The 27,593-nt window shown below is 40.0% G+C and overlaps 4 protein-coding genes across 8 annotated transcripts in view; 2 read left to right on the plus strand and 2 right to left on the minus strand.

Annotated features, from left to right (window-relative positions):
• The first annotated feature begins 1,045 nt into the window (after positions 1–1,045).
• Positions 1,046–27,593, plus strand: part of LOC108209512 (serine hydroxymethyltransferase 3, chloroplastic) — a 61,446-nt gene continuing 34,898 nt past the window's right edge. The window contains exon 1 of the mRNA XM_064090662.1: positions 1,046–1,084. The gene's annotated coding sequence lies outside the window, so the exon portion shown is untranslated. The remainder of the gene's footprint in view (positions 1,085–27,593) is intronic.
• Positions 14,434–14,979, plus strand: LOC108216257 (uncharacterized). The gene has a single exon (XM_017388971.1). The coding sequence runs from the start codon at positions 14,434–14,436 to the stop codon at positions 14,977–14,979; it is 546 nt and encodes a 181-aa protein (XP_017244460.1).
• On the minus strand, positions 19,185–24,112 carry LOC108205122 (probable nucleoredoxin 1). Of its 4 annotated transcripts, none has more exons than XR_010290460.1 (3): positions 23,976–24,112; positions 20,318–22,614; positions 19,185–19,890 (listed from the first exon to the last, which is right to left on the minus strand). XR_010290460.1 is itself a non-coding variant. In XM_017374925.2 (3 exons), the coding sequence occupies exons 1-3, from the start codon at positions 20,747–20,749 to the stop codon at positions 19,516–19,518; spliced, it is 723 nt and encodes a 240-aa protein (XP_017230414.1). In that variant the 5' UTR covers positions 20,750–22,871; the 3' UTR covers positions 19,185–19,515. The 4 variants fall into 4 exon arrangements, 1 of the variants encoding a protein (XP_017230414.1); XR_010290459.1 differs by having other exon boundaries at positions 19,185–19,627; positions 19,712–19,890; positions 20,318–24,102; XM_017374925.2 differs by lacking the exon at positions 23,976–24,112 and having other exon boundaries at positions 19,185–19,627; positions 19,712–19,890; positions 20,318–22,871.
• On the minus strand, positions 25,649–27,070 carry LOC108213170 (uncharacterized). 2 transcript variants are annotated; one of them, XM_017384942.2, is made up of 2 exons: positions 26,904–27,070; positions 25,649–26,773 (listed from the first exon to the last, which is right to left on the minus strand). In XM_017384942.2, the coding sequence occupies exon 2, from the start codon at positions 26,646–26,648 to the stop codon at positions 25,800–25,802; it is 849 nt and encodes a 282-aa protein (XP_017240431.1). In that variant the 5' UTR covers positions 26,649–26,773; positions 26,904–27,070; the 3' UTR covers positions 25,649–25,799. The 2 variants fall into 2 exon arrangements, with proteins under 2 accessions (XP_017240431.1, XP_017240438.1); XM_017384949.2 differs by having other exon boundaries at positions 25,649–26,797.

The raw sequence follows: 27,593 nt of genomic DNA on the forward strand, positions 1-27,593 counted from the left end.
TAATATATTTAGATTTTATCAAGTTTATTTATTATTTTATTTTTATTATATAGTTATTTTCTTTGTTTTAATTAAAAAATAATAATAAATAAACTTGATAAAATTTAAATATATTATCATAAATACTAAAAATCATAATCTTTTACTTGGTTATGGTAACATTCAATAATAATTTATAAAATTTTATAAATAATATTTTTAGTTCTTGAACTCATATTTCTTGCTGCCGCGCTTAGGGGAGAGCATGGGCCGGTTCGGCTCGGTTTTCGGGTAAAACCGGAACCGCAACCATATATCTTCGGTTTTTAAAATCAAAAACCGCAACCGCCGGTTCGGTTTCGGATTCGGTTTCGGTTTAAAAACCCCGGTTTCGGTTGCAATCGGTTCGGTTTCGGTTACAAAACCGCACAAATATAAGAATGAAAAATTAAATCAACATACACTAGTCTGCTTGATAAAAAAGATACCAACGAGTATACTCTCGTTCGACCAGTGAAAAGAAATAAATGCAACTATTAGTATACATCAAAAATCCCAGGAAGAAAATGTAAGGCAGTATATGAAATGGTATTGTACCAACTGAGAAAAGCATAATACATAAAGAAACATGAAGTTACAACTAAACATAGAAAACCAGAAGCAAATACAATCGCAAATATGATCTGTAAGGCCAAATTCTAACTTACAAATTGACAGTAACAGAATACTAACATTGACTTGTGTTTTCTTCGAGTATTCGAATAGATTTCTTGATTTTTAAATATGATATAGTAGATTATATATTTATTATTATATATAATATTTATTATTTAATTATTATTTTAATAATCGGTTCGGTTCGGTTTTTATCGGTTCGGTTGGAAGGCATAACCGGAACCCAACCATTTAAATCGGATCGGTTTTTAATTTTTCGGTTTCGGTTTCGGATCGGTTATTTCCGGATCGGTTTTCTCCGGTTTTTCCCGGTTTCGGTTCGTTTTCGGTTCCAAATCGGTTTTTTGCTCAGCCCTAGCCGCGCTCCTCAGAGCTAATAGCCAAGAAAAGCGAAGTGGGCTGCTTTTAATTTCCAAGAAAAGCTTCAAAGGTTTGATCTTTCTGCTATTCAAGAAACCCCTTTTGTTAAATTACACAATGCTTAGTTATATATACAAAAATGTGCTCAGGAACTGTGTTAATGCATCTTTGAAAGCACGCACTTTGTGCTCTTACTCAGAGAATGTGAGAGCTGATATCATTGAGAGAAAGTATAGTTCTTTTGAGTCTATTTTCAAGAGTTATGGGTTTAGTGAAACTCAAGTTTCTGGTCTTTTAAGCAAGAGGCCATCACATTTGGATATAGACAAAGATGAGCAAATAAAACCCAAGCTGGAGTTTTTTAGGGAAAAGGGGTTTTCGTCTTCTGATGTTTGTCATATAATTGGGTTAAACTCGAAGATTATGAGACGTGATTTCATGATACCGTCTTATGAGTTTTTGAAGAGTGTTTTGAAAGATGATGCGAGAGTGATTGGTGCAGTTAGGAAGTGATAAGTCCAAATCTGCAGATGTCCAGCTGTTGCTCTGGTGGTATGATCCTCGGCAAGATGAACCTGCAAAACAATGCTCGGTCGGGGGTTGGGCCCGATAAGCACCTCCGGCGTGGCAATCAGGTCCAGGAGCTTTTCTAGAATATTTTAGTTTCAGCAGGGTTAATAGCACGTACCTCTTATTTTCTCCAAGGACTTGTATTTATAGGTGACTCTATCACGCTATGCCACGTGTTGTTGTCCTTGCCCCCCATCTCTGGCTGGCGGGTGCACTTGTTACTCTTGCCCCCCGGCCTGAGGCAGCGGACGGCTGAGGTCTATTTTGTCGTTTTGTACTAGTTGTGCTCTCTTGTTTGGCGCACGTGTATGGTTTAAAACGATCCTTATCATTGCCCCCCTTGCCTCTCAGGACCGGTTTTAACGGGTGCTGTGAGAGCAAAGAAGAAAGAACAGGGTAGTGTGCGAGGTGGGTATCTGTGATACCCTTGCTTTTGCCTATTTAAGGGGCCATTCTCCTTGTATGCTCTCCGTGACATTTCCATCTCTCAGTTCTGGGTTTTCTCGTGTTTCTTTTCAGGCTTTTGTGGGTATGAGTCGAACCTTGGATGAGTGTGATGCGATTCTTGACCTCATGTGCGATTGCTACCGCATGAGCGTGGAGAAAACTCGTTGGTATGGCGACAACATCGGTCGTCGTTATCGCGAATGTGGTGAGGATGTTTGTGGGTTTCACAAATGGATGGATCCCCCACTCTGTCTTCGTTCACGTGAAGCGATTCGGGAACTCCAGGACCGTCAGACTGCTGAGACGGACAGTGCTCGCCGTCGTAGGGACGAGGTGATTTCCTGGTACCACCTTCGTCTCAGGGAGGAGAAAAAGAAGTTCAAGGAGGCTGTTGCTGGTCTGTCTATCTTGTGTGACGTTGTGAAAAATCTTGTCCTTGAAACTGCTGATGAGGAGACTCCCGCCCCTGTCGTAACTCCCGAAGACATGGAGGAACTTGACTAGCGGACCCCTTTTGTACTTTTGTTGTATTTCTATTTCTATCTTGTAATCCTGAAGTTTGCTCCGACTCTGTTGTTTGTAGATTTCCTTTTGGATGTTGCCGTTGTCCTTTTGTATCCCAATGGGTGTTTCAAATATTATCCAATGAATTATGTTTCTGTTTATTCGTTTTTTCGTTTAATTTCGATCATCGACTTGCTTATGGGTCTATGGATTTGTGGTGTGTTGGTAGCCGTTTGCCCCCCAGTGGGGATGGCGGGTGCGTGTAGCTGTGCTTTAAATTATTGACATTTGACGTGACGGCTGAAAGGGACCCGCCTTGACCACTTTTTGGTGAGGAGTTGGTAGTGTTTATAGTATTTGTGACGTATTGGGAATAGGGAAACTGAGAGGACGATGGATATTGATTGTTTCATTTAAAGGTTTATTATATGCTTTCTATTTTTTGTAATATGCAGGGTGTCTCGATTTTTTAATTTTTTATAATTTTGTATGGGATTGTAGGTATGATTATAACGACTTTACCATATGTATTGAAAAAATTGCTGAGGCCTGTATTACACCTTGAGTTAGGTCTTAATTTATTTATCGCGAGAAGTTATAATTTAATGTATCTGGGACTTATTCGTGGGAATTTTGCTGTTCGGAATGGATTATGTTTACACGAGCTATGTGATATAAGGTGAGTAGTGCGCTTTTGACCCTAATGAGAATAATATATTATGTATATCAGTGCCACGTTTTGAGCTGACCGTGTCGTTGCGTTTTGTGGAAGATGGGCAGTTTGAAAGTCACTTTTTCCTACTGGGTAATATAAAAGGTTTGCTTCTTTAATTACAAGAACCCTAGGAGTCCCTGAAACTTTACAGTTTTCTTGTGTTATCTCGAGGGCGTAGATTGTCTTTCTTTGTTAATAACTCGGTGCTGGGTATCGTTGGCTATTGGATTGTGGCGCTTGCGGAGCCAGGAATAACTGAGGTAAGGGTGCATCTTTTGTTTTCCTTCTGTTGAGCTTGCTTTAGGAATCTAGGATCGTGTTCTTGGATTATTGTTTGGGTTCTCTGTTGTTTTTTCCTTTCTTATATATTTGTTAATTAATTTTGTTTTTATTTCTTTCGTTGTTTTTGTTGTGTCAAGTATTGAATGTTTATGTGATGATGTATGTGTGGGTCTAGGGGTATGCATTTTGGGTATATCGGTGTTCTTTCCGCCGTCGTGGTGCGGTTGTAATTCGTGGTAGTATGCTTGTCGTTCATCTTTTGGGGTAGCTTGGTGTGGTGTTGTCCATGTCTTTTATTTTTGTGTAGGGCCCAACTTGTTCTCGCTTGGGGATATTGTACGTGCCTTGTTGTGGGTATTTGGTGTATGCGTTCTTTGGGGTTATCGGTGTTTGCTTTCTCCCATTTCTTGTTTTAATTTTTAAACTGTCATATGCATTTTTGTGTCATGTGGTCTGTGTGGATGAACTTGATGTTGGGGTCTTTAGATGGCTATGGATGTTGGGACGTCTACCGGCGAAGCTAATGCGAATGTGCGAACTGTTACAAGCCTCCTTAATGAGGATGGGTCATGGGCTGACTCGGTGTACTTTCAAGCCCCCGAAGTGGTGCATTTAGATAAGGAAGAATATTTTCGAAGCTACCATACTTATTATCGGGATCGGGGAATGGAGCCGCCGTCTTTTAATGCGGAGCAGTTGGAAGAGGCTTTTGGGAAGTTTGACAGTTTGAAATTTCCGAGTAGCTTTGATGAGAAGATTCATGGGGATAAAGTATGCGGTGCTTTTCAGATCGCGGGTGATTATTCGTGGCGAATGCCGGTTGAGGGGGAAAGGTTGTATTCACGGCCTGCAGATGGAGCCATTGCTATTCCTGTGTCGCACTTTAAAGCAGGTTTGCGTCCGCGACCGCACCGTTTTTTCATTGCTTTATTTAAACAAGAGTTTCGGTGCTCTCCTGCTCAATTTACACCGAATGCCATCCGGTTAATTCTATGGTTTATTGCTGCCTGCAATCGGTTGAAAAAACAACCTACGTTCAAGTCCTTTTTTTCGATTTTTTATGTGAAGAGTTCGCGGAAAGATCCCTTTTATGAATTGGTGCAGTATTCCAAGAATACTAAATTTGGTGTAGCTGTGGGCGGACGTCAGCCTGTTAACAAACCTAAATGCATGAAGAACTGGTTTCATGAGTATATCATGTTGATCGGCGGTGAATGGGAGTATATGCCGGGGTTTCGTGTGGACTGTCCCGTTTCATATAAAGTGCCGTCGGGGTTGCATACCCAGGAAGTGTATGAGTGGTTGCATGATTTGATTAATGCTTTTGATAAACCGTTGGAAGTATCGACCTTTTATCGGGTAGATTCTTTGAAACAACATAATCGTGAGTATTCCTGGGTTTTCACTTCTCTCTCTATTGTTTATATATATATATTTTTTTTTTGTTTGAGCAATTTTGGTGTCTTATTTTTTATTATTATTGCAGTGTTGTTTTTGTGTGTTGCGTGGCTTGCATTTATGTTACACTGACAGTTTATGTTAGGTTTTGCATGCAGTGTGGTATTCTAGGGTTTTGCTTCTTATGTTCCGTCTTAATCTTTTTATCGCTTATCCTTTTGCTTGCCGTGTTTTGTGTTTGGCTGCAGTGTACCCGCCGCGATCCATGGATGGTGAAGAGTATCAGTGGCGATTTGATGACGCGGCGTTAGGGGGCTTCATGTCGAACTATGCCCCGGTTCCGAATCATTTGCGTCGGCGGAAAAAGACTGCCAATACCAGTTGTGTTATAAGCGATGGGGATGATATTGTGGATTTGGAGAAAGATGCTGATGCTGCCGGAGTGGAGGAAGAAGGCGGGGTTGAGAATGAGACTTTGGCGGTTCCTGACTCAAGTGCTGAAATTTTATTGAACAAGGGACCGCAGTTGGGTCCCTCAGCTGGACCCGCTGATGCATGTAAGCGAATCCGTCGTCGTTTGGTCAAGAAAACGTTACACGTGGGTGTTGCGGAAGAGGTGGGTGAAGAAGTGGGCACGACTTTCGAGGATAGTGCTTTAAATGTGCCGGTGAGGGTATATTAGTATAAATGCCTATTATAGACTTATTGATTGTATTAAGGCTCATTCTTTAATTTTCTCTCATGTGAGTTTTATGGTTTGCATCTCTGTAGGTCGGACCGATTCCGTCGGATGTATTTGAGCTCGGAGGAGCTCGGAGCAACATCTCCGGCGATTTTTTTATGGGGTTGTCCAGTGAGATAGATCCCACTAAAGACCTACCGTCTGTGGATGGGGAGGATGAGGAGGTCAATCGGAGGGAGGGGAGCTTGATTGACCTCGTAGACAAAAGTAACGGTGTTATGACGGACTCTTCAGGTGGGGTAAAGAACGGCGAAATGGCCGTTGGGGTTGTGTCGAAAGAGTCTGGGCCAAAAGGGTTAGAAAAAATGGTAGTTGGGGCGAATGAATCGGGGTCTGTGGTTAGGCGAAAAGGTGTTGAAGAAGTTGGTCCTTCGAGGAAAAGGGGTCGATCGCCGGTGGGGGAGAAAGGGCTAGGTTCCAGCGGTCCTTGTGCTCGGCCAAAGAAGTTGGTGCCCGCTAGGCGACTCGGATTAGCGAGTCGTGAGGAGATTCGTAAGTCTCGGCAAATAGTGTATTCCAGCTCCTCAGAAGATGAATATGAAGTGAACCCCTTGACGGGGGAAAGGCGTCAGCGGGTAGGGCGTCTTTTTAAGACGGCGCCTGGCTCTGTTTTAACGGGTTTTTTGACGGAAGACGATCGGTGGAAACTTGAGGGTTGTGATTTTCAACGTAGGATGAAGCGTGCGGACCGTGTTGCTGGTTTGGTATGTGACCGTGGTTTTTAATAGCTGTCTTTGTTTGCTCATTATGTTATGATTCGAGGTTTTTTCGTGTGACTAACAGTTTCTGTTTTATGTGTTAGGTTGTGGGTGAGATATCTGGATTGACCGAGTCTTTAGCGGAAGAGAGGTCTCGTTGCGTGCGGCTTCTGAAGAGAAGACGTGGATTGGAGGCGGACATCGACAAACTGAAAGCGAGCGTGTCTACTGTGGAAGCCGCTGAAAAGGCTAAGTGGGAGAGACACATTGTCGATTTGCAATCACAACTGTTGGAGGAGAGGAAGTTGTTGGAAGAAACACGGGGGTTGCTGGAGAAGTCTAAAGATAAGGAGAGGGAAACGGGAGAGTTGGTGGTGGTGCAACGTTCCGTTATCGCTGATGTGGAGCAAAAACTGACTGCCGCCAGAGATAAGCTTGGGAATACGGAACAGATAGTTGCTGGGTTACAGGAGGAAAATTTGGGTTTGAAGAATGCACTTGCTGCAGTTCCGTCACAAGCTTCTGTTGTGGCTGAATTTAAGTTAACTGAGGAATATAAAAAGGAAATTATCGCTGCGCGCGTGGCGGGCGTAGCCGCCTACAAGATCAGTGAGGACTTTGGCGAGGCTATGGAGGAGGTGGCTACGCGTGCTGTGAACGAGTTTAAGGCTGGATCACAGTATACTGCCGAATTGGAAGAGGCTAAAACCGTCGCGGTAACTGAATATTCTAAAAGTGTTTCGTTTCGTCGTGCTGTGGGGGTGGAAGCAGGGAAGATGTCGAAACAGGTGGTGGAATGCTGCCGTGTGTTTTTGAAAGACAACATGCAGCGACCTACGAGCGAGTTTGGTGAATTTTTTATGTCCTATCTTCAACAGCGTCGAGGTTCCGAGATCGTCGGCTCTTGTTCTGCTGGGTCTGCCGAGAAGTCGTCTACGTGATGTGGGAAGTAATGTCTGTGCTTTTTGGTGATCATGCTTGTCCTGAATCTTTTGCTGCTAGGATCGTGGCTTTTTCTGTTTGATATGTAAAACTACTTTAAAGTTTGAATGCATTTTGGTTTTTTATGTCTTATCCATGGGAAGATGTTTGCTCCCGTCCCCGTTATTATTATGAAAATCTGACCTTTTGTTTTGGAAGGATTTTTGCTGTTGTATTCTATCGACTATTTGGAATATAGATCTTACGTTGTTGTGTTCTTCGGTTCTCAAGTAGATAATGTTATATTTTTGTCGTAATGTCGGTGATGAACTTGTGTGCGGGTGTTAAATTTGTGGTTTGTGAGGTTAAGATGTTTTGTGAGATGTGTGTCCAATTGGCCGTATTGTTTCAAGTGTGTTGAGTATATGGTGTGGGTGGGAACGGTATGCTTTGTTATTGTGACATGTGTAAAATATGCGTATTTTTGTGTTAGTTTTTTGGTGGGGGTGTTGTCCCATATGTATTTTTTGCGTTTGTGGGGTGTGATGTCCCCGTTGTGATATGTATATAAATTCTTCTTTTGTGTATATATTTTGTTTTTGTATATGACAGTCATGTGTAAAGATTTTGTGAATGAGTTTTGATGGTTAGGACACTTTTGAATATGTGTTTCGTGCTTGCGAAGTATGCTTGTAAGTCGGAGAATTTTTGCGGCAAAAGTCTGTTGTCATTAAGATTACCAAAACATCATACACTTCCACAGATGGTTTGAACAAAAGTACAATGGAACTAAACTTAAACATAGAATTTCCTTAGTTTCTCCCCATGCCAGGTATTGTTGATTTCTGAGCCATCAATGCGTTCCAGCTTGTAAGATCCCGGTCTCAACACTTCCTTGATTTTATAGGGGCCCTCCCATTTGGGCATGAGTTTCCCTGTATGACGCGGGTCAGAGGCTTCGGTGGACCGTAAGACTAGCTCGCCAACGTCGAACTTGCGGATACGCGTCCGCTTGGAGAAATATTCTTTTGTTTTCTCCTTGTAAGTGGCCATTCGCTCGACAGCGGTGTCGCGGGTTTCCTCTATCAGTAGGAGATTGGTTCGCAGTCCTTCGTTGTTGGCATCCTCATCAAAAACGAGGAGCCTATGTGATGGTGATCCTACCTCGACGGGTAACAATGCCTCTGTGCCATATGATAGTTTAAAAGGGGATTCTTGCGTGCCTGCACGAGCTGTTGTTCGGTACGACCATAAGACATTAGGCAACTCTTCGGGCCATTTCTTTTTTAATCCTTCGAGCCGTTTTTCTAGACCCCGGACGATGATCCTATTTGTCACTTCTACTTGTCCGTTGCTTTGAGGGTGACATACGGATGCCTTGCGGTGTTTGATGCCTAAATCCGATAGGTACTTGCTGAACTTTTTACCGACGAACTGGGTACCGTTGTCCGAGATCAAGGTGACGGGTATGCCGAAGCGAGTGACAATGTGTTCTTGAACAAACTTGATGGCATCTTCTTGGGTGATATTACGCAAGGCTTTAGCTTCCGCCCATTTTGTCATGTAATCAATGCCTACCATGACGTATTGTAATTCACCTTTGGCTTTGGGGAATGGTCCCATTATGTCAATGCCCCACATTGCGAATGGTATTGGTGATAGGATGGACGACGGGAGCGTTGGAGCTAGCCGCGGGACGTTTGCGAACTGCTGGCATCGGACGCACTTCCTGGCGAAATCCTTACAATCTGCTGCCATTGTTGGCCAGAAATATCCTTGGCGGAGTATTTTGTGCGCCAAGGCTTTTCCCCCCATGTGATCGCCGCAGATACCTTCATGTACCTCTCTCATGCAGTAGTCTGCTTCTTCCAAGTCGATGCACTTGAGTATGGGAGCATCGAAACTCTTTTTGTATAGACAGTCATGTTCAATAAAGTATCTGGCTGCTTGTCTTCGAACTTTCGCCGCTGCGATCTTGTCGTCGGGGAGGATATTGTCTTTGAGGTAGTCGATAACGGGTGTCATCCAAGAAGCGTCCCCCGTTGTGATTTCGCATATCTGGCTTCCCTCCGTAGTTGGATTTGCCAAGAGTTCGAAGTAAACAGCTGCGTCTAATTCCTCTTTCTTTGAGCCCGCCAGCTTGGATAAAGTGTCCGCCATCGTGTTATCTTCTCTGTCGATTTGCTGTATTTCGTAGTGTGAGAACTTTGACAGGATGCTGCCGGCGATAACATTGTAGCGGATTAAAGTGGGGTCGTTGACTGCATAGTCTCCGTTTACCTGGCGGACTACAACCTGGGAGTCACTGAAGACAATGATATTTCGGGCCCGCAGGGCCGCTGCAAGATTAAGTCCAGATATGAATGCTTCGTATTCCGCCTGATTGTTTGTTGCCTTGAAGGAAAATTCTATTGCCTGCATGACTTGAAAACCCTCGGGACTGATGAGTACCACTCCGGCTCCACATCGCTCCTGGGTGGAGGATCCATCAACGAATATTTTCCATTGGTCATTCGGTGGTATGACTTCCTCTGCGGGTCCCATGACTGTGTTGTCATCGCTGTTGGAGAAGGAACACTCTACTACGAAATCCGCCAACGCTTGGGCCTTGATTGCCTTTTTTGGTGAGTAGGTGATGGAGAATTGACTCAGCTCCACCGCCCAATTAATCAGCCTTCCTGAAATGTCGGTCTTATTAAGGATTTTACGCAGAGGTTGATTTGTGATCACCGTGATATCTCGTCCTTGAAAATAATGTCGAAGCTTTCTGCTGGCCATAATTAATGCGAATACAGATTTTTGGATGGTTGGGTATCGTGTTTCGGCATCTTTAAGTATTTGGCTGACATAATACACTGGTTGCTGGCCACCATCTGTTTCTTTAATCAACACTGCTGCGACTGCCTTGTCGGATGCCGCCAGGTACACGGACAGACCCTCTGATGGGTCCGCGGTGACGAGTAGCGGTGGTGTCGCAAGATATGTTTTTAACTCCTGGAAAGCTTGCTGGCACTCCGCTGTCCATTGTATGTTTTTCGTCGTGGACGCTCCCTTTAGGGTAGCGAAGAAGGGAAGGCATCTGTCAGCCAGCCGCGGTATGAACCTTCTTAGTGCCGCTAGACAGCCTGTGAGTCGCTGTATCTCTTTTACCGTTCGTGGGGGTTGCATGTCCGTTATCGCCTTAATCTTCTCCGGGTTTGCTTCAATGCCCCGCTGGCTAACCAAGTATCCCAGAAACTTTCCCGCTCCGAGCGCGAATGTGCATTTAGCGGGGTTCAATTTCATGTTACTCGCCCTGAGTTTCTCGAAGCATTCTTTCAAGTCGTTTACGTGTGTCGCCGTTTGTTTTGATTTAACGATCATATCGTCCACGTATACTTCCATGTTTCTACCCAGCTGGTTGGCGAAAACCTTGTTCATCATTCTTTGATACGTTGCTCCTGCATTTATGAGTCCGAACGGCATGACTTTGTAACAGTAAACTCCGCGGTGTGTGATGAACGCTGTTTTCTCCCTGTCTTCCGGGGCCAACTTGATTTGATTATACCCGGAGAAAGCGTCCATGAAACTTAAGAGTAAGTGTCCTGCAGTGGCATCGATTAACTGATCAATCGTAGGAAGCGGATACGGGTCCTTGGGACATACGGCGTTTAAATCTGTGTAGTCCACACAAACACGCCATTTTCCATTTGATTTTTTGACTAACACGACGTTAGCCACCCACTCAGGATAGGTGACTTCGCAGATGAGGTCGGCCTCCAGCATTTTGTCGATTTCTTCGTCAATTGCCCGCTGCCTCTCCGGGGCGAAGTTGCGTCTTTTTTGTACCTTTGGTTTGGCTTTTGGGTGCACATTTAGTTTGTGCATGGCTATGGATTCTTCAAGGCCGGGCATTTCTTTAGGACTCCACGCAAAAACATCAGCGTATTCCCGCAATAGGTTCGTTAGTCCTTCCTTTAAGACTGAGTCAAGCCCTGTCCCGATGTTAATCTTTCTATCTGGCTGCCCCGGGGTGAGTTCCATTTCTTCTGTTGCCGTTGCTGGAGTTATTACTTTGGTGTCGTCTCTGAGAAGACATTTTTTGAGAGCGGGGCCAACCCTCTGACTTTCATCGTATCCGTCGTTGCCCTGCTCGCTTTCAACTATTTGGATTTCTTTTCTTTTCTTGTCTCCCCGTACTCGTTCTTCCTGACGTCTTTTGTTTTGTTCTGTTTTTCGCTCCACCTCCTTCAGCTTTTTCCAATTGGCAGGGTCCGACTGGGCTAGCGTCATAGCGGACCCATAACAGGCCCTCGCCGCCGTAGTATCTCCTTTCGCTTCGCCGATGCCTTCAGGTGTGGGAAACTTCATTTTCAGGTGTGTGATTGATATAATGGCCTCCAAGGCCGCTAGTGTTGGCCTTCCCAAAATCATGTTGTATGCTGAATGGGCGTTGACGATATGAAGCTTTGTCTCCTTGATCAATGTCTGTGGGAAGGTGCCAAAACGGACTGGAACTTTAATTGTGCCGGATACAGGTATGGCGTTGTGTCCGAGACCGTATAGGGGTTGGTCTGGCGGGCACGGTTTGGGCTCTTGATCTTGGGTTTTCATCCTATCCCAACAGTGTGTGAAGACTACGTCAACTGATGATCCGCTATCAACGAGAACCTTTCTGATGAGGTTATTCCCGATTTCTACACTGATGACCAAGGCTTCTGTGCGGTTCGGGGTGTTTCCCTCCCAGTCTCTTCCTGTGAAGATGATTGCTTCTTCGCGATTTGCGCCATCTTCGGTCATGTATATTTCTCCTTGCTCGTGTCGCGGGGGCGACTGCATGCCTCCGATGACAACGTTGATGACGTTTTTTCCCTTGTCGTTGTGATTCCCTGCGGATGTTCCCTCGGCCGGGTTGGCGTATCCTGGTTCGATGATCTGCCGAGGCAAATATTGGTTGATGTGCCCTTGGCGCAGCAGGCGCTCAAGGAAATATTTTAACGACTTGCAGCTCTCCGTGGTATGCCCATGTGTGTTGTGGTAATCGCAGTGTTTGCCGGCGTCTCTATTTCCGTCTTCTGTCCACATCGGGGCAGGAGGGATGAAGAATGGCTTGCCCTTGATTTCTCGGAGTATTTCTTCCCTGGGCATGCTGAAAACCGTGAAGTTTGGTTCCGGTCGCTTGTCTCTTCTCTCTGGGGGTCCCGGAGGGGGTAGCGCTAATCGGGTTTTATCTACGACGGGCACAGTGATTGTCTTTTCTCCAGGGTTTTCCGACCTTATCGTCGTAGTGGATTCACTGTATTTGTTTGCTGGCTCTTGTGTCCGTTGGTAGGTTATCCTTTCTCGTTGAAAATGGTGATGTTGCTGCGTTGGTGGGGCCCTGGTCTGCTTTAAGACTCTCATTGCTTCGGATTCTGTAATGAATTTAGATGCCAACTCATACGCTTTAGATAGCGTGACGGGCTTATGGCTCATCAATTCACATATGTATTTTTCGCATTCAAAAGGGTTTAGTCCTCGCCTCAGATGTATGAGCGCCTCCGTTTCATTGATCACCTCGACCTTATCGACAGCTTGTTTAAATCTCTTGAGGTAGTTTTCTAGGTCTTCGTGATCGCCTTGGCGGATAGACTCTAGGTAAACCGTATGTATTTCGTGTGGCTTGTTGGCTCGGAACTTCGCGAGGAACAGCCTCTTGAAATCGGCCCACGAATCAATAGACCTGGCGGGTATTCTGTTGAACCATCTTTGCGCGTTTCCTTTTAGGCTGGTCGCGAAGAAACGACAGCTGGTCAGATCCTTGTATTCGTAGAATTTGCTCAACTGGTCGAACTGATTCAGGTGATCTTCCGGGTCTCCTTCCCCGCTGTATGCGTCTAGGTTTGGATGCTTCAGATGCCGTTGTTTTTTCTCATCTTCTAGCTTTTTGCTGAACGGTGAGCTTCCTTCCAGTGGGTTTATTTCTCCTTCGACCCGCTTTTTCAGATCTTCGATAGTTTTGAGAAGGTTCTCTCTGGATTCTGTCTCTGGGTTCTTCTTGTGATCACTTCTGTCCTCTCTCGCCCTTTTTCTTTCTCTTTCTTTATTTTCATAATATTCTTCTTCTCGTCGCTCTTCTTCTTCTTGTTTTTTCTTTTCGTCTCTTTTTTCCCTGCATCGTTTCCATGTTTCCTCTCTGTGGTGGTCGCCTCCGTGGCGTGGGTGTGAAGTTTTTTGTGAAGACCCTAAACGAGAGAATATGGATCTTTCCCTACTGTCCGCATGAGTTCGGTCTTTGTTCGAGGGCGCTTTTTCTTCATTTCGTCGCGACTCGGCCGCTCTCTCCCGCTGTATCTTTTTGTTTTTCAATTCCGCTACCGTTTCTCTGAGATCTTTGACCTGTCGGGGTGTCAGCCCTGTCAGAGTTATGTGGCTGTGGTTGCGCTCTTTAGAGGGAGCCTCTCGGCTTTCCCCGGTGGCTTCCAGGCTTTGTTCCTGTCGTCGTTGGCTTTTTCTCGGCTCGGGATTCTCTTGGTCTTGTCCTTTCTTGGTGCCATTTTCGTTCTGGATTTCTGCGGACGTCATGTTGTCACTTTCGTCTTCTTCTGTTTCCACCGCGTGAGAAGGTCAGGGGAGGATATTCCTTACTACCACCCCCTTCCTGGCGCGCCAAATGATAAGTCCAAATCTGCAGATGTCCAGCTGTTGCTCTGGTGGTATGATCCTCGGCAAGATGAACCTGCAAAACAATGCTCGGTCGGGGGTTGGGCCCGATAAGCACCTCCGGCGTGGCAATCAGGTCCAGGAGCTTTTCTAGAATATTTTAGTTTCAGCAGGGTTAATAGCACGTACCTCTTATTTTCTCCAAGGACTTGTATTTATAGGTGACTCTATCACGCTATGCCACGTGTTGTTGTCCTTGCCCCCCATCTCTGGCTGGCGGGTGCACTTGTTACTCTTGCCCCCCGGCCTGAGGCAGCGGACGGCTGAGGTCTATTTTGTCGTTTTGTACTAGTTGTGCTCTCTTGTTTGGCGCACGTGTATGGTTTAAAACGATCCTTATCAGGAAGTGTACTTGGCTACTTACACAAGATTTAGAAAAAAGTTTAAGGCCGAATGTTAAATTGTTGCGAAGTTATGGAGTGCCAAATGATAGGATTGCGGGAATGTTAAGGTTTCACCCGATGGTAATGATGCAGAATGCTGATGTGTTTAAAATGGTGGTTGAAGAGGTTTGGGAAATGGGATTTGATCCTGTAAAAAGTCATTTTATTAGCGCGTGTCAAGTAAAATTTGGATTGAGCGAAGCAATGTGGAAGAGGAAATGGGATTGTTTTAAGAAGTGGGGTTGGTCAGATAATGCGATTCATTCTGCTTTAATGAAGCAGCCTAATATTATGGCAGTTTCGCAGAAGAAGGTAGAAAAGGTGATGGATTTTTTGGTTAACGAAATGAAATGGGAGATATTAAAGGTTGCATCTTGTCCTAATGTTGTTATGCATAGCTTCGAGAACTGGACTAAGCCACGGTGTTTGCTTATTCAATTTTTATTGTCAAAAGGGGCGGTAAAAAAGGACTTTGCCTTAACTACGGTTATAGTATCAGTTGAAAGTCAATTTGTAGAAAAATATGTAAAGAAATACTGTGCAGAATTTCCTGAAGTGCTAGAATTGTATGCAAGTTTAAGTTTACAGAAGAACACCCAAGCAGCAGGTCAAGTGAGTTTGTAATGCTAGGGAGAAGATTCATTGGTCCCGTTTGCCAATAAAAACCTGGCACTTGGCTGTGCAGTGTGCACAGTCTTCTTTGTATTAAAAAGATTGTTCTTTTTTTGTCTATCAGCATGAACAATACCAACAAAGTATATGTACTTGGCTCGGGTGCATTTGAAATGGAAGTTAATAGTTAATCATAATTATGCGTTCTTGTTTTCTATAACAGCCATAATTTCTGATTTCGACATGGTTCCTTTAGAGCATCTCCAACAGGGCTCTTAAACAAGATCTTATAGGAATGAAGTAGTAGGGATGAAGTAGATTTTGAAAGATAGTCCATTAGTCCTCCCGGCATACCTTATCTTCTAGATAAAGCTATATAACTGTTAAGTTTTTCATTCTGTTAAAGCTTGAAGTTCAGTTTAAATTTTTGTGAGTCTTGATATAAACAATGTTACAGTTACTTAAGTTTTATGGCAATAAGAGCTGCTATGCCTACAGACAATCTGAGTTTAAAATCCTTTGGAGGAAAACTTGGGTTTTGTTTGCTGCAGTTATAAAAGATACTTGATAGAAATGATGCCTCTGCCCAGCCATCTTATGACATCATGGCTTTCGAGTTGCTGAAGTTGCTCTTATTTCAAGAGGTGAAGATTGAAGAGCTTTGTTGCATCTGTCAAAACAGATGCCATAGTTTTGTAATGTTTGCTTGTCTGAACTATAGTTACTTGCTGCAATACAAATTCAAAATAGTACAACTGCAACACATGAAGCCTTCAAATTCATCCATCTACTAATCTTGTTCCCAGTTCTCAACATTCTACCTACCAGGATACGGGAAATGAGAAATCCACTATTTACAAATTATTTTCATATGAAACGCCAAGTAAACAACTTTATATATATATGTAGGTATACACCAGCCTGTCAATGTGGATGGATTCATATACTATCGAGGTATAGGGTCGTCTACTTTGCCAGGGACGGAGATATGCCAGATTCGCCACACTTCTGGCTCATAAAATCTCGCGGACTCTTCACTATAAACTCCACTTACAGCTCTACCACCTGCTTGTTCAGATGATACGTAAGTCTCTTCTGGGCTGCCTTTCGTGTTGAGGAGAATAATACACAAACAAGAACAGATCAAGACCCACCAGAGTGTTCTTTAATCTGCTAAAAACCGCTTTCACCTATGGACAAGCGAGGACATAAGGCCCCTGACAGACAAGCAAGATGTTACAGCTTTAAACTGAAGCTTCGACCTAAAGATGAAGGAACGTTAAACTGAGACAAGGACTGGTACTCATTAATAGGCTGATGATCAAGAGAACCAGGCACTATGTTTGTAGTTTGAGTTCTCATATATGATGAATAAGAGGGTAGTGACTGCTATAGTTTTTTTTTGGTTTTGGCTCTCATTTTAAGCAGCAAATGAATGTTATTGGCCAGTGTTGTAAAAAAAAAGCGGGAATCGGACTTAATCGGTGAAGTTAGAGCATCTCCGACCATCTAAAGTCATTGGCTAAAAAGTGAGTTGACATACTTAAAATAAAAAAAATAGCCAACAGCTCCAAAATCTCAACTCCAACCATGCTCACCTGTTGTCTATAAATTTAGCCAACCTCCTATGGATGGCTAAATTTGTCGAACCTCTACAGGTCTGTAAGAAAATCTGTAGGAAGATTGTACATCATTTATTACCATATTGAACTGATATATTCTATTTTAACAATTTAAAATATTAATAACATACTAGTTTTAAATTATAGCCAACCAATATAGCCAGTAGCATTGAAGCAAAATGTATTACAGGTTCAGCAAATTTTACATAATGTCTTACAGGTCCAATTTAGCCAACGATTATAGCCAACGCCGTTGGAGATGCTCTTACGGAACAAAGATTAATCGGGGATTAATTGAATTGATCGGGGATTAATCGGATTGATCGGTGATTAATCGGAGATTTAATCAATTCGGCGAGCAGAGAACATGGATTAATCAGTGATTAATCATGATTAATCACCGACTTTTAGAACAGAGTTATTGGTTAGTTTTTCTTTCTTTAATGGTGAGTTATTAAGTACACGACTTGCTTTTTTGGATAACTACTGCTGTACTTTTTATCCGAAATCAATATTGTATTTTACAATCATAAAATTATATGAATATAATTTGAATTTTACAAAAATGTATCTGATTCGATTTTAATAAATCGATAATAATCTATGAGTTTTTTTGAGTGTGATTGATATTTTATGACGAGTCTAAGTAGAGTGGGTTAAAGTAAATTGATGCAGACCTTTTCAAGACTTGAACACAATTTTTCAGAATTTCGTGTAGTAATCATCAATATATATATATATATGAGGAATATATATATATATATATATATATATACACACACACACTCCAATAGAAACCAAATTAGCCTAAAAACTAAAAATCAGTTTCTGTACAGTTTTTTATCACTATTTTTAACTACAGAAATCACTAATTTGTACATAACATATCACTAATTTATATATAGCATATCTCGCGAATATAAATATATATACACATATATGCAACGTATATGACCATCATCTTCACCCAAATTGTAATAATAGACCTCTTACCACCATTACCAGACGTTTCTATGACTTGCCACTATTGTCTATAATCACCAATAGTCACATACACTTTACATCATAACTTACAAAACTAACTACTACTTACCATCATCATACAACTTCTCTTGCGGCTTCCTACCGCCAAGAACCTTCTTACGGATGAAATTGATCATCTATAATCGATTATCAATAGTTTAGATAAGTAGATTTTCTCAACTTTGATAATAAAAATCGTTGTTTACATGTTGTATAAAAACAGTGATTAGTGCAGAATAAATTAGTGATACCCATTGTCATAAATAGTGGTAGGGAAACTGGTTTCTAGTTTGTATTTTAAGGGTGGTTTCTATTTGATCATGAGCCTATATATATATATATATATATATATATATATATGATCAAATAAAAAATTTTCTAAGCTACAAACTTACAAACTTTTTTTCGAATTTTTTTTATTCTCGCAACGTGTTAATCCTTAGTTACAGATAGTATCCATGTTGAAAATTATTGAAAAAACATCATAATTTTTAAAAATAACGCATAAATAAATCGTGCATTCAACACATTTGTAACTGAGGTTCAACATCGGATGTAGAACATTAATTATCATTTTGTTGAATATATTTATAGAGATGCTTAAACTATACTTCTAGGGTTTGGGTAGGGTGTAGAAACATAAATATTGGTTATATAATACGTTTAACTTAGTTCTTACATTAAAAACTTAGTTTATATACTTCTCCAACATAATTTTAACCATGTTCAACAAAAAATGTTGAATTCAAATTATATATGTGTTGAACTCATAAAGTTTGTAAGTTTGTAAGTATGTATATATATACTAATGTTGTGTTTGGTTGAGGTGAATGAAAATGGAGAGAATCGAATGAGATTTGAACTATAATTTAGTTGAATGCATAATAATTTAATTCATTTCACCATTCCTTTCCTATCATCCTTAACCAGAGCTCAAACACTCCATTTTGCGAAGAACTCAAACCCTCCATTCAAGGAAGGCTCCATTTTTATCATACCTATTTTCGACCCAAATATCATACAAAATTTACACTCACTCATTTTTTTTTCAAAGTCGTCCCTCCTACACTCTATTATTTTCTTCTATTTGTACTCATTACATTCCATTCCATTCCATTCTATTCACCCCAGCCAAACACAACATAATAGTTTCTTAGTAGCCATATACGAATGTTAATATCCTGGTGATAAATTCAAAAAAAAAGAAAGAAAAAACAACTTCTTGAATGCACATCAGCCCCAAACCCACTGAAGCCTGTATCTTTGGATACTCTCTTGCTTTCACAACTTCTAATCTCACCAACAGTATCCCATCTTTCTGCAGCTGCTAAAGGAATGCATAAAGTGCACTTGATGCAATGACTACCTCGCATACTGCTGAAAAGCTCACAAACTTCAGATGGATTTCCATTCTCTCCATATCCATCAATCATGGAAGTCCATGAGAAAACATTCTTTACAGTCATGAAGTCAAAGACATTGCAAAGTTCCGTTTGTTTGTTTGACTTCATGCCTGTAAAGAATTTTGAAGAAAGAGAATTCCGATGGCATTGCTAAGTTTAACAAACAATATTAATAGTTAACAAACACATTCCATCTAATCTTGTAACTTCCTCAACTCTACAGCCAAGTGATCAAATGTAAAGTTGATGATAGAGATGAGAGACACATTCACAAGTCCAATACAGACAATACAATACGTAGAGGGAGGGAGGTTTTGAGGTGTGCTGAACAGATTCTATGCTGCTACTAATAAACTCTGTAATAATAAAAAGAAAAGAGGTGGTTCGCACTCAGAAATTTAAAACGAGTGCTGCTTTTCAGCACACCCTGATAAAGCGTGTCCCAAAAGCCCCAGCAGAAATCGCTATTCTCTATATCAAATGCCTCTGAAGCAACTTCATCACTGTAAAAGGGAAAATAATAATCCCCGAACCACGGACATATCGTTCTTTCTAACGAGGCTTCCATCTCGACCAAAGGCAAGAAGTAAAGAAGAATGATATCGGTTGTAGCTATTACCATAAAAAGAAAGAATATCAGACCCACCGGGTAACAACTCAACTGGACATGAAATCAACCATGGCATATCTGCAAACCTCTTGTCATTTATTTCTTTGGTATTGGGAAAATATATAACTTCAAATTCATTAGCAGTTCCCTTTGAATCCATATACGCTGAATATAGTGGTCCTCGAAAACATATACCATCATATTCTGGATAATCACCCTCAAACAAAAATATGATTCTCTTCCCCGCAAGTTGAGAAAATTGAACCTACATAAATGATAAAGTAATTACAGGTATTAGGCATGATATAATTCTTTACAACCTAATACCAAGCATCTAATGGGCGTCGGCAATTGAGCTTGTAAATAAAGAGTCTATAGTATCATTACATGAATTGCGATGTTGCACAGCAGAAAATAATATACTAATCTGTTTAATTACGATCTGGGAGAATATTATATAGCCCATAACTAATGGCCAGAACGAAATTTAGCTACAAAATGAACTATCAGTACAATTTATCAGTTTTCTTTCTAGCCTTTAAGCATAGGCTACATATACTAAACTCCTGTGTTGTAATTTGACAGATCAATGCATTGTTGTCATTCATACAACAACATGGACACATGGTATCACAGCCCCTATAGTAATATAGGATATGCTTTAACAAAGCGCAAGCTTTTAAAATATTTACCTGGGACCCATCTTTACTTTTGAAGAAGGTATTTGGACTACATAACATCTCCAACTTCAGTTCCCCGACTCTCCCCCTCTCTATTTTGGCAAATTCCTCACGCGAGAATAGATCTCCGTCATAATATTCTCTAAAGATGCTGGCAGGACCTGGTTCAATGATATCGCCACAACCAATGACATTTTTACGAGGCCCAACAAGAACAAGAGAAGGTCCGGCATCAAAGCAACTCCCCCCATCAGGATAACCAAAAAGCCTTTTCAACTTCTTAAGGACCGGGTCTTTAAACGGCAGCACCAACCAAGGCATAGTCTCAAAAGTTTTTTGGAAATTTTCTTTCGTCGAACCAGTAGTTTTATGTGTGTCAGACAGGTAAAGTAGCACAAGCTCAAAGTTTTGATTCTTCGTTTTTAATTCATTATAATACATCATTAATTTTTTTGTAAGGCAATCAGGCTCTTCATAAAAATATAGGGCTACCACCTTATCTTTAAGAGTGTGAATAGGAATCTATCATCAAAAGTAGGCAGTATCTTAGTGCATCATTTAGATGTTTATCTAAATTCATAATGATAATGTGCAAATGAAATAACTAAGTTATTACATAGTCCAATAGGATAATTAACGAAACAGGGAAAATACTTCTTCTAATTCCTAAGCTGTTGGGAACTTCAGCATCAATTCCCGACGCATCTTTAAACTCGTTTTCATGATCATTATAAAAAACTTATGTTAAAAAAATAGATTAAAAGCCAATTATATTCTGAAAAATTGTTTTGCTATATCTCCCTGTAATTTTCGTGATGTCACTTTTTTCCCACTCAGTTAATGATAGGACTATAAGCTTATATGAAATTTGAGGTAATCATTTATTTGCCTCTCAACCCTCTTTTCAAAAGATATCCTCAGTCACTCATCATCCAGTACCCTCCAAAACTGCTCTACATCCCACTCTACTCCACCACAATGTCATGCACGATATAAAAAATAAAAAAGTATTGACTACACTAATCAATATTATTCAATTTGGATATTTTGGCAAAATACTGTGTATCCACTTCTTAATATGCTCAATACTTTTTAAAATAAAATATTCATTAAACTGTTATCAATGCAGTGTTCTAATCACACGTTTTTATTTTTATTATAGGCAAGAGGGCGCCTAGGCGCTAGACTATAATAGAGCCTAAGAGAGAGGCTCTGAGGCAAGCTGCACAAGTCATAAACACACACATAGACACAGGTAGTATGAATGTATAATTGCTAAATCTATGGAGTAGTTTGACCAGTAAATCTTTTCTATTAGGATCAAGAAAATGAGAAGTGTCAATATTAATCAGTCACATACATATATTGTATACGTGATGAAAACAAAACTACATGCAGCAGATTTTAAAATTTTAGCTTTTTATTCAAAAAATAATTAAGAAAAGAAAATCCAGAGGGCCAAAAACATTAATGAATGCTTTAAAGAGAGAATTATTTCCAATGATCAAGTGATCAACATACTAATTCAAGATCTCACAAACCTTTTTGTAACCATATTTGATAGTTGGATTTGAAACTTGTTGCTAATGAGATTGACTTTCCCAACAGTTAAGGATCAATTAAAGTGTTAAATAATAATTACATTCATACCTCCTCTCCTTTGTTTGAGATGACAAAATCACGTTCCGAGGAGCCTAGAAGTTCTTTCAAGGAGTGTTGGCTAAAGGCCATTTTGTCTTTGGCCTTCAGAGTCGAAAACCTGTCATGGCTGAAAGGATAAGCCTCAGTTCCATAAGTCTGAAATAGTTTGTGAGACAAAGTGTCCAAAACCAAGCCTTCTGTTGAATCAAGGGCAATATCAATGAGAACCATCCCAGGGCTACGTAATTTGCCCACGTGACCAAATCTACTTTTTAGACGCTTTCTAGATGTTGTATCTGAGAATGGTATGGCAGCCCATGATGGAAATTTAGAAACTATATCTTCAAATTTCCCTTGAGGAGTCAGATCACCACATAGTTGCCCACGTTCTCCATCGAAGCTATTGACCTCATCGACAACCATCACAACTTCAAAGCAGTTTTTAGACTTTAAATCATTATAAGTGTCTATCAAGAACTCTTTGAACACCTTATCAGGAGGATTTATATCAACATGGTAATGCACAGGCAGAAAGTATAAAACAACAGATTGAACATCGAACTTCAACAGCATGAAAACCACGAAGTTATACAGCTGTAACTATCAGATAAGGTCTGCGGGGAGGACTATCTTTCAAAATTTACTTCATCCCAACTACCTTTCGCGCTCTGCAAATGAGTAAAGGAGCCATGTCGAAATTAGAAATTAACTATTAACCTTTATTTCAAATGCATGCGAACCAGGTACACAAACTTTGTTCGTATTGTTCATGCTATTCGTCATGATTAACTCTTCTAATAGACATAAAAGAACAATATATTCCATACAAAGAAGAGGGTTATATATACAATCTGTGCACACTGCACAGCCAAGTGCCAGGTTTCTTATGGCAGACGAGACCAACGAATCTTCTCCCTAGTATTACAAACTCACTTGACCTGCTGCTTGGGTGTTCTTCTGTAAACTTAAACTTGCATAAAGTTCTAGCACTTCAGGAAATTCTGCACAGTATTTCTTCACATAATTTTTTACAAATCGACTTTCAATTGATACTATAACTGTACTTAAGGGAAAGTCCTTTTTTATCGCCCCTTTTGACAACAAAAATTGAATAAGCAAACACCGCGGTTTAGTCCAATTCTCCAAGCTATGCATAATAACAGCAGGACAAGATGCAACCTTCGATATCTCCCATCTCATTTTGTTAACCAAAAATTCCATCACCTTTTCTACCTTCTTCTCCGAAACTGCCATAATACTAGGCTGCTTCATAAAAGCAGAACGAATCTCATCATCTGACCAACCCCACTTCTTAAAGCAATCCCATTTCCTCTTCCACATTGTTTCGCTCAATCCAAGTTTTACTTGACATGCCTTAACAAATTGACTCTTTACCGGCTCAAATCCCATTTCTGTAACTTCCTCAACCACCATTCTAAACCCATCAGCATTCAGCAACATTCCCCTCGGATGAAGCCTCAACATTGCCGCAATCCTATCATTCGGTACTCCATAACTTCGCAACAATTCAATATTCGGCCTTAAAAATTTTCCTAAATCTAGCTTAAGTAGCCAAGTACACCTCCTAACCGCATAAATCACACTAGCATCATCTTTCAAAACACTCCTCAAAAACTCAAAAGACGGTATTATCAAATTATACATATTACGCCTCATAATCTCCGGGTCTAACCCAAGTATATGACAAAGATCAGACGACGAAAACCCCTTTTCCCTAAAAAACTCCAACTTGGGTATTATATGCCCATCTTTGTCCATATACAAAAGTGATGGCCTCTTGCTTAAAAGGACATAAACTTGAGTTTCACTAAACCCATAACTCTTAAAAATAGACTCAAAAGATCTATACTTTCTCGCAATTATATCAGCTCTCACCTTCTCTGAGTAAGAGCACAAAGGGCGTGTTTTCAAAGATGCATTAACACAGTTCTTGAGCACATTTTTGTATAAATAACAAAGCATTGTGTAATTTAACAAAAGGGGTTCTTGAATAGCAAAAAGATCAAACCTTTGAAGCTTTTCTTGCAAATTAGAGGCAGCCCACTTCGATTTTCTTGGCTAGTAGCTCTCTGGAGCGCGCCAAACCCTAATTTCGGTATAACAAAAAACACAATTGTTATTTTACAGTATTTTTTAGTTGGTAAATTAAATTTAGTGCCCCCTTCTGAGCATAGATACATGGGTTGAATTTGTAAAAATATAGTATAAAAAACTTTATTTTTATCTATATTATTTTAATAATAAAAATAAGTTGTTTATATCATTTATGTATTGCGTAAAATGAATTCTCATTGCTATCAACATCTCAAGGTCTGAGCATTAATTAATACGGCTCCGGTTTTTTTTTTGCAATATCACTAAAAAATAATATTATATTTATACAATTTTAAGATTATAAAATGCAACATTTTGATCTTACTTAAAAATTCATTTGATTACAAATTTTTTTTCAATTTCATTTACAAAAAGATATAAACAAATATTAAGTATTTCCAATCACATTAGTAATAATCATTAACTAAAATAAAATATTAATTAATTAAATTATACATAATCAAAAAGGTGATGGGCCACATCAGCTATAATCTTAAATATATTTGAAAAGTATTATTTTATTAACTTTTCTTAAATTTGAAATTTATAAAAATGAAACTTTCATGATAGTCTGAATAAATTTTTCTATCCACTACCTTCTTTTTTATCTCATTTAATTCTCCCGGGGACGGAGGGAGTAATATATGGACTTCGACACATAGAATATAGCTGATAGTTACCGGTGTAATGGAGTTGCTGAGACAGCAGTAGTCCACAAAAGTAAGTGTGTAATTAGCAATTCACCATAAAAGAAGTAAAAAAGAAGTACTAAAAAAATGACTATCCAAACTACAAACAAAGTGTCCTGTTTCACTTGATCAGCAGCCTGTAAATGAGTACCAGTCCATGTCAACCTCTCAGCCTTATTCATGGGCTTTAATAAGCTATCATCTCTTGTGCTCTTGTTCCTATAAGCTAGATCCTGGCTCTTAATCTTGCAAAGTGTCATCTAATTTTGATTGAATTATGTGCTATTACATGATGCAGTGGAAGCGGAGAGGATTAGAGCATGCAATGATTGGGTGCTCGCACTTCAGGATGAATCACACGTTCAACGAGTATGGTTGCCTCACGAAGACTCTCCACATGATTGGACTTGATAAAATGATACTAGTCAAACCACATGATTCAAACATCTAGTTAAAACAACTAAGTTAATCAGCTCACAACTAACAACTAATCACTAATTGGCAAACATAACCAAATATACTTGAAAATATGTCAGAGAACCAAAATAGTCTTAAACTTGATCCCAGATCTTACATGAATATTACTGATTGATTGCATCACTGTTAAATAACATGGACCATATATTCACATTAGCATAGTCAATTAAATTACACATATTATCATGTCATATATGTCACGATCAGTCACATGTTTTTCTGAAACCTAATTCAGGATCCTAATATTGCACACAGCAACTCCAAATTCAAGAATCAATACTTAACATTTACATAATTCATAACTCCAAACTCTGTTTTTAATTTAGGTAAGAGCATGACCAAACTAATAAACCAAGTATGTAACTTTGTTGGTATTGTTCATGCTATTCTTCATGATTAACTCTCCTAATAGACTGTGACAAAAAAAAAAAAACAACTCTTCTAATAGACAAAAAAAAAAAATCTATTCAATACAAAGAAGAGGGCTATACAATCTGTGCACACTGCATAGCCAAGTGCCAGGTTTCTAATGGCACACGAGACCGGCAAATCTTCTCCCTAGCATTACAAACTCACTTGACCGGCTGCTTGGGTTTCTTCTTTAAAGTTAAACTTGCATACAGTTCTAAGACTTCAGGAAATTCTGCACAGTATTTCTTCACATAATTTTCTACAAATCGCCTTTCAACTGATACTATAACAGAACTTAAGGCCAAGTCCTTTTTTACCGCCCCTTTTGACAACAAAAATTGAATAAGCAAACACCGCGGCTTAGTCCAGTTCTCCAAGCTATGCATAACAACAATAGGACAAGATGCAACCTCTGATATCTCCCATCTCATATCGTTAACCAAAAAATCCAGCACCTTTTCTACCTTTTTCTGCGAAACTGACATAATCTTAGGCTGCTTCATTAAAGCAGAACGAATCTCATCATCTGACCAACCCCACTTCTTAAAATAATCCCATTTCCTCTTCCACATTGTTTCGCTCAATCCAAGTTTTACCTGACACGCCCAAATAAAATGACACTTTACCGGCTCAAATCCCATTTTCCTAACCTCTTCGACCACCATTTTAAACCCAACAGCATTCTGTATCATTGTCCTAGGCTGATACCGCAACATTCCCGCAATCCTATCATTCGGCACTCCATAACTTTGCAACAATTCAACATTTGGCCTTAAACTTTTTTCTAAATCTTGAGTAAGTAGCCAAGTACACCTCTTAACTGCACCAATCACACTCGCGTCATCTTTCAAAACACTCTTCAAAAACTCATAAGACAGTATTATCAAATCATTCACATTACGTCTCATAATCTTCGAGTCTAACCCAATTATATGACAAACATCAGACGAAGAAAACCCCTTTTCCCTAAAAAACTCCAACCTGGGTTTTATTTGCTCATCTTTGTCCATATGCAAAAGTGAAGGCTTCTTGCTTAAAAGACCAGAAACTTGAATTTCACTAAACCCATAACTCTCGAAAAACGATAAAAAAGATCTATAGTTTCCCTCGATGATATCACCTCTCTGTAAATTCTCTGAGCAAGAGGATAAAGGGCGTGCTATTAAAGATGCATTAACACAGTTCTTAAGCACATTTTTGTATATATAACAAAGCATTGTATAATTTAACAAAAGGGGTTTCTTTGAATAGCAAAAAGATCAAACCTTTGAAGCTTTTCTTGCAAATTAGAGGCAGCCCACTTCATTTTTTCTTGGCTATTAGCTCTCTCTAGCGCAGCACCAGGGGAATCGAATTGTTGAGAATTAACCCCTAATCTGGGTATATTGTTGAGAATAAACCCCTAAGAGCATCTCCAATAAGCTCTTTATTTGAGCTCTTAAATTAAAAAATAAAGAGTCATGTCAAATTTTGAGCTCCAAGAGACTCTTAGAGGCTCTTTAAAAGCTTAAGAGTCTCTTCTCTCTCCTCAATTGTAGGAGCCACTAGATAGCTCTTAACTAATATTTTATTATAAGTTTGTTCCACTTACTCTCTTTCTTTCCACTTTGTTTTGTCTTTTTATGAGTTCAATGTACTTTTAATAATATAAAAACAAATAAAGAGTGGATATAAAGAACATTGTTGGAGTACATGTACACTAAATTGCTAAGAGCTAATAATTTATATTATATTTAAGAGTGATTTTAAGAGTGTATTGGAGATGCTCTAATACTAGTTGACAACTGTTCAAAGAAAATATATTATTAATTGCCATATTTTCACATCAAAAGTTTATTATTCATTAGTAATTAGTACTCCCTCCGTCCCCCTGAGTTGTATACATTGGGGGACGGGGACGCGGCACGGACTTTAATGCTCCTGTAGAGTGTAGTTGTGTAATTTATTTTTGAAAT

This window comes from Daucus carota, chromosome 1 (assembly GCF_001625215.2).
Source record: "Daucus carota subsp. sativus chromosome 1, DH1 v3.0, whole genome shotgun sequence".
Lineage (NCBI taxonomy): Eukaryota > Viridiplantae > Streptophyta > Magnoliopsida > Apiales > Apiaceae > Daucus > Daucus carota.